General features: G+C 28.7%; 1 protein-coding gene and 1 long non-coding RNA gene across 2 annotated transcripts in view; one reads left to right on the plus strand and one right to left on the minus strand.

The window, feature by feature from the left end:
- The window catches only part of LOC119677091 (pickpocket protein 28-like), a 1,988-nt gene extending 602 nt beyond the window's left edge, over positions 1–1,386 (minus strand). Inside the window, exons 1-3 of the mRNA XM_038088358.1 lie at positions 954–1,386; positions 748–891; positions 4–603 (exon numbers count right to left, since the gene is read on the minus strand). Coding sequence (XP_037944286.1) covers positions 4–603; positions 748–891; positions 954–1,326 — 1,117 coding nt within the window. The 5' untranslated portion in view covers positions 1,327–1,386. The remainder of the gene's footprint in view (positions 1–3; positions 604–747; positions 892–953) is intronic.
- Positions 1,387–3,964: 2,578 nt separating this feature from the next.
- Positions 3,965–5,860, plus strand: LOC119673844. The gene is made up of 2 exons (XR_005252184.1): positions 3,965–4,098; positions 5,791–5,860. It is a non-coding gene; the product is annotated as an uncharacterized LOC119673844 (long non-coding RNA).
- Positions 5,861–7,501: the final 1,641 nt, after the last annotated feature.

A 7,501-nucleotide genomic window follows, 5' to 3' on the forward strand; every position in this document is an offset into this window, starting at 1 on the left:
AACAGTAAATTTTATCCTCATTACAAACAGGTGTGTATAGAGAACGTGGCATAGAAAACTTCACACAGCCACATTTTTCCAGAGTAAAATTTGCTAAGCATTCTAATTCACAATTTGACTGAGTATAAATTTTAAAGAATCTTAATTGGCGTTCGTTATGAAGAAAACACTGGCGGCGTAATGGATGATAATCATCTATTCCAATAGATGTTGTTATCATATTTGGTTTTACGGCAATTAAAACTTCTTTACCCGTTGGTATTCGTACAAAATCTTTTGATACATGTGGAACATCATCAGGCGAATGAAGTAAAACTTTAAATCCTTGTATGGGACCACGGCAATAATAATCAGTTTCTTGCTTAAAACTTTGTAAAGCAATAAAAATGCCAGCTCTTGCCCCTGCACCTAAAACTCTAGCTGGATATGTTTTGAAACCACTGTCGGTATCGTAACCATTTTGTAATGACCAACTAAGAGTACGATTCGAATACTCCGAATATTCGATTGCATTATGGGAGTCAAAATGATTATGCTGATACGTATCTTCACGATAAAGATCTTTTGAACTTAATCCATTGAAAGTATAACATATTCCCTCTTCTGTATAGGTTTTTTTAAAAAGTGTATCACATGTACCAAAATGATTAAACCATTTACAAAAGAAAAAATATCTTTCAAAATTTGGTAACATTTGATTTAATATATCATAATAATCGATTTTACTGGTCGACAATAAAGGCATACCTTTATCAATAATTTGAGTGTTACAAATATGTAGCAAAGTACGAAATTCATCTAGCTCGTCTTTGGTAATATTTGTGGGTGTATATTTTTCTCCAGCTCTAATACTTGAAGTTAAATTGTTGTAAAAGTTTGCATATGTCATACCTAAGTAATGGTAATTAAGTAATTATTTAAGATTTGTTGTAAATATATAAATTTTTATATACCCTCAGTCTTAAGTATCCGTTTTGTTTCTGAACAAATGGTTATAGCTGGAAAAGGTATATTCCAAACGGGAGTTGTTTTTTCTGAAAAACTAACAATTACTGGTGTTTCATTCCATTTATGATAAACACTCATGATTAAGCTAAAACAACAAACAATGGACACCAGAAAAACCAATATCCAAAATATTTGTTCAGTTATTGGACGTCTTTGTCCAAAATATTGAACTCCATGGATTGAGGTATTTGAACAATATTCGTAAAATATCTCAGACGTTGCCTTTTTGGTATTCGAACGCCATTTAGAATGATTTGATTTTGATTTTGATTTTTCCTCACATCTTTCATTACTTTCATTATCGTTGAGATCGCACATTTTTAAATTAAAAATAAAGTTGAAAGCAAATTATTTAATCACAGAAAACAAAATTATAGCTGTAAATTACAGTTTTGTTTTGTTAAATTTGGCACAATTTTGCCACCCGTTAATAAAGTGGAACTTTGAAATATATATATATATGTGTGTATGTATATAATATATACACATAGATAATATATAAACATATTTATATTATATATGTATGTATATTAAATTAATTTTAGAAAAATTCAGCATTAATATTATTATTATTATATACTTGACTAAGAAAAAAGTCCTTTGTTGTTCACATATAATGATTCTATTACTATATAATTCTACTTTAGACAGCTTTGTGTCAGTTATATTTTGAATTTTCATTGCTTTATTTTGTGTTATGTATGCGATAAAAGTTGTGAATATGAAACGCAATGGGTCATTGAAATCTAATATGCCCAGAAGTTTATATCAAGATTCGACTTTATTGCATTATTAACACAGTCTGTTATTTCTCAAGGGTTTATAACGAATATTATTGCAAATAATTCCATTTTTCATAATCATTTATGTACATTCATATACAGAATTTTCAAATGATTGATTTGACTTTTGTATGGCAACCTTATTTATCGTTCATATTTGACGCTGTCAAATTTGCGCCAAATATATTGTTAAAAGCATCAAACAAACGAGTGGAGAGATATACATACATATATGCACATATAAGAATGCGTACCATACAGCGGGGAAAATCATTATTTATTTTTGTAGTTTTTAACACCATTAAACATTACTTACAGTTCACCACTGTACCTTGGTATGATATATTTAAATTGTTTTCTGTGGTTTTATCATTAAATTTTTTTAGATTTAATTTACAATCACTAAAATTTTTTTGTGGTGATATATTTGAATTAAAATGTTGCTAAATTTTCAAAATTTCACATTTTTTAAATAATGCATTCTATTACACGGCAAATAAATAAATATTACGCAGAACAAACTTTTTGCCTTCAACCATATTGCCACTGCTAATCTCAATGATCCTGTCATCAACAATGGAGTAAGAAACTCATCAGCCAACAGTTTTAATAGTTACGAATGCAGAGTGATTCAATATATTATCAAACATCTTGAAATCAACAAAAAATTCTGGTGTTGAAGATATGAATAAACGCAGATTAAAAGCTTTATATAGAATCGATTAAAAATTCTAGGCAGCTATAATAAACGGCTGCTTACAATGAAGTTATTTTCTAAACGTTTAAAAAAATTCGAAGTTAGTCTATATCCCCAATGATAATCCCTTTTCTTATAGACAAGTTACTCTTACTCAAGGTTTCTTGAGTAAGTAAAATCCTATAAAATATATTCATAGATAGGATATCGTCTCACATTTCAATAATCTAAAATAAAATAAAAAAATGTGAGATTTCTATGTGAGATTTAATTCCAGAAAAAATAAATACACTAAAACGATTTCATTGGGTATAAAATTAGCATTTGATTCTGTATATCATGATGACTTATTCTTAAAACCAATAAATTTTAATTTTTCTCTACATCTAATAAATATAATTCAAAACTATTTCTAAGATTTTGTGTTTACATTGGTAGATCTTTTTCAAATAATATGACTTTTGTTGCAGTATGCCTCCTAGGATCCGTGTCTCTCCTATTCTGTACAACATTTACACTAATTTTTCCCACTTCAGTGAATGTACAACTTCCATTTTTGCAGATGAGAGTAATTCTTGCAAATTATTCGCATGTAGTAAATGTTTGATTTAAATTAGAAACACCACTGCAGTTAATATTTCGTAAAATTGAAAAATTATTGTAAAGATTCAAATAATACATTTTACACAAAGTAAATTTCAAAATTCTATATATTTTAATATGTGTTTTCCGTGGCTCGCAAGTATGGTATAAAAATGCATGCTATTCTATATTCGCTAAGCGAGACATTGGCATCACTGTTGCAATCTGTCAAGTGTTATATTTTGGCAAATAGCAAATCTTGCATATGTGCACATAATGCAAACAAATTACATATTGTATAAAAATAAATAATTAATATACATTGAAAATGAAAATAATTACAGAATTATTTCTTGCAATTGTATTATAACTGTTTGCTTTTATTTTAACGATTGTGTTTTGTATTTATTCATATATTACATATTTTAATGAAGACAGAAATTAAAAATTGCTTTAATAAATAATTAACTTAAATTACTTATCTGTCTGTCATTTTACAAATTTTATTAAAAAAATTACTTTTTTAACATATTTAAATTTATTCATTAACACTTGCAACAGCTGTAAATATTAAACAGTTGACTGGAGTTTTACATTTTTTTTTTAAATCACTTACATTAGATCAATTTTAAGTTTTGGCACGATTTATAGTGCGAGAGGCTTATTTGTAAAGTAATTTCAAGAAAGTGGACTCTTGTTTTTGCTTTGCATGTTAATTTTTAAGCGACTAGTGTTCTGTTGGAGTATTCATGTGTAAAGAATACACCTACTAATAATTTTAACATGATTGCTTGATTTATTCTGAATGAAAATGCAGTGGTTTGTGCACTGACTACCAAATAAGTAAAAACTCTACACTTTCTGAACGCATCATTGTTAAGTGAACTGAACATACTTCGTTCCGATAATTATGTGTATTGAACTGTTCTTGAGCAGTAAATTTTGGGTTAAAAGTAGTAAGGAAGTTTGTGTAAAGTAAAGTTTGGTTTTAAGTTTTAAACATTTGCAAATAATGATAAATGTTTAAAGGTTAGTACTACTTTTAAACTAATTTGATATAAATATAAAAGTAAAAACGTAAATTATTACTTAGGGTAATATATATGTAGCAAACTGTTAGAAATGTTAAACTGTAAATGGACATACAGTTATTTTTTTATTAAATTTACGAATAAAATGTAAGATCTCATGGTTAGAGACAAACATTTTGTAAATATGTATAACAAATATTTAAATTTATTTTTAAATTTATTTTGATTATATTTTTAAGGATACATAGGTTTTATTTTTAGAATTTGCGTATGTTCGTTTTATGTGAAGCTAATTCTGAAATGAAGTAAATATTACATTAACCGTTAATTGCCTGGTTCTGTATGACTTTGAACTACTCCGTTTGGACCAATTTAAAAATAATCTTAAATCATACGGAGCGATACAAATTGTCCTTTATATGAAATTTCAAAAGTAAAATGGAGAAACACCAGAGAAGGTCTCGTCTGTTTACTAAAGACTATGGATCAAGACTAATCCTAAAGAATTTCTCGTTCCCTACGGAACATAATTGACTAGTATTAAATTTAATTGTTTTAAACGATTATTTGTTATTGACATATTCAAAAATACAAATGTAAGAACTTAGTCTAATCATAGCCATGTAGTCTTTGTCGGCTGCGATTTCTTCTTCCATTTTGAACGATGAAGTTTCTTTTTTCTGCCGCATATTTTATTACAATAAAGATAATAAATACATATACATATTTCATATACAGATTTGGCAAATACACAGGTGCCAAAATGATTAAATTTTAAAAATTCGGAAATCATAAACGTAACCAATGTTTTGTTATTAAATTTGAAATTTCTTCTTACATATTTAAGTGGCCACAATAATCCGTAGTTGGGTTTCGTCTTGAAGCAGTGCTTTAGTTACGAAGCTTCCTTAAGTTCTTCACTGGCGGCTGATTTTACGAGACGGGTACCAAACTCTGTGCACAACGCAAACTTAAAGTCCTGGGGATAGGACTCGCTGTACGCACTGTTAGTTCATCACTCACCGTGTGACAACTAACTATCCAGGGATGTCATGTGGAGGCTGTGTGCCAACTTGGATTGAGGGTGACAAAGATTGCGCTCACATTTTCCAATTTAAATGCAATCAGACAAATTGTCTTGTGTACTTATTCCCAGGGACTCGCAGCTGCTCAACTCAATGATTTGTTGATTCTAATAACAAGAGATCAGTTTATAGGAAAAATCATGAATGGGGGAAAGTATTTCTAAATAAGTTTGAAGATGTTGTTGCATTTGTGATTATATGCAAACTTGAAAACAAATTCCAAATTATATTCTAATTATTGCTTCATATTATTTTGTCTCATAACTCTTTATATTGCGGATTTTGGTATTATTGTAAATCCATATATATCTCTCTGGTACTATAATCAATTCTCTTACTATATATCGTTGTTATTAATCTAATTAAGTTGTTGATCATAAAGTTTATGTTTAATATTAACTTGCTGTACTTTTGCTGGGGCATAAGCATTTGTAAGAATCCATTTTCGTGTTGCTTTGAATATTTTTACTACCATCGGTCTCCCATTGATAGGTCTCCAGTTTGCTACCCGGTTATTATTTATCACGATTTTCTGGTATGAATTAGACACTTCCAAAACTGTGTGGTAAATGTGATATATAATTTTTTATTTTTTATGCTTTTAGGACCGCAACATTGTGTCGTAATGGAATATTTGCAGTTGACGTAAGGGACATCACGAATTCGTCCAAAAGGGTAATGAGCAAACATGTAAAACTGTTTTGCAATTTAATAATATAATTTTAGATGTTAGTTTCAGTATTATTAATAATGTAGTCTTACCAAAATTAAATATATTAATAAAATTTTGGTTTTGCAAAAAATCAAAGTTAATTTTTCAATACTCGTTTAAAGACACCTGAATTTTTTTATAAAGAATATAAAGAATATATGTGAAATTTAAATGAGTTTCTCTTCTGCACAGTATGTGCCTGATATAATGTTAATCATCATAAAGTTCTGTTCAGTATCAGATGTGCTGGACTGCATAGCTTGTCAATAAGGTTCTACCTTTTTTTGACATAAGCTCGAAACTTTTTGGAAAACTTTACTAAGCTTAGTCATGAGCTGTTTTCATAATATTTTAGCGTTCTTTGGGAAGCTAACATATTTCATCTAATTATAAAATAAATAGTTATTAACTTTGAACTTTATAAGATCTTTTGTTGAAGTTCAAGCAATAACTCATAAATATAGTATACGTATATATGGAATTATTAAAAATCTTATGTTTATCATAAGTATATATCCTACATACGTGTATGCATAAAATAATGGTGGATATGCCTACTGGGGAACCAGCCATTTAAAATAACTGAGTTAACGCACTGCGTGCAATACCTCTGGGGTAGTGTGGAAATTTGCACTAGCTATTGATGGGTCAAAAAATACAATAAAAATTTATTTATTTTAGAGAAACCACACAACATAACATTTGTAGTTTCTTCTGTAGCGTTAAAGCAAAATCATTTTATTTAACGTTTATGTTTTTTGTTTTCCATACAAGCGTGAACGTTTCACACAATGGCCAATCAAAATTAACAATTGTGTATGAATTGCATAGATTTTGGGGCAAAAGTAACGTAACCTAACAGACTTATAGAGATAAGCTCGATGAGTTAAGTACGATAATCTAAACACAGTATATGACATTAAAGTATATATTTGAAGTGATAAAAGTTTGCCTTTATTATTTTATTCAAAAGCATAAAAGGAAAAAAAGTTTTCAGGGACAATCTGGAAAAACACACAAAATGGACAAAGAAAAAGGACGATTTTAATCAGTGTGTTATATCACATTTATTGTTTATTTAAACTTACAAATATAAGAAAATGGGTTACCCATTTTGAAAGTAAATGGCTCGCAAGGTAAAATTGAATAAAATACATTTATGATTGAGTTTTCGATTTATGAAAACACATCATTTAAATATTATCCACGTGGCATTATACAGTACATGATTCTTTTAAGGTAATATTGGATGTCATGTTGGCAATATCTTGGCAATATTTTGAAGGATCAAAAAACCTTCGTAAAATGTTTGATAATTTTTCGCATAAACACGATACTTTATGTAACCCCACAAAGAAAAGTCCAGTGGTGATAAATCGAAAAATTTTGATGGCCAATTTACAAAACTAAAACGTAACGTTATACCTTTTGGAAATCATAAGCAGGGCGTGTTGTGACGGGTTATGGAACAGTCTTATTAAAACAACATATAAACCACATTCATATCTTCAACTCCACGTGAAAAAAATTGGTAATTATGGTGCTGTAGCAATAGGAATTAAGAATTTGTATCACATCTTCGTCTATCTAAACACTAGGGCCAA

Source organism: Teleopsis dalmanni, chromosome 2 (genome assembly GCF_002237135.1).
Source record: "Teleopsis dalmanni isolate 2A chromosome 2, ASM223713v2, whole genome shotgun sequence".
NCBI classification, from domain to species: domain Eukaryota; kingdom Metazoa; phylum Arthropoda; class Insecta; order Diptera; family Diopsidae; genus Teleopsis; species Teleopsis dalmanni.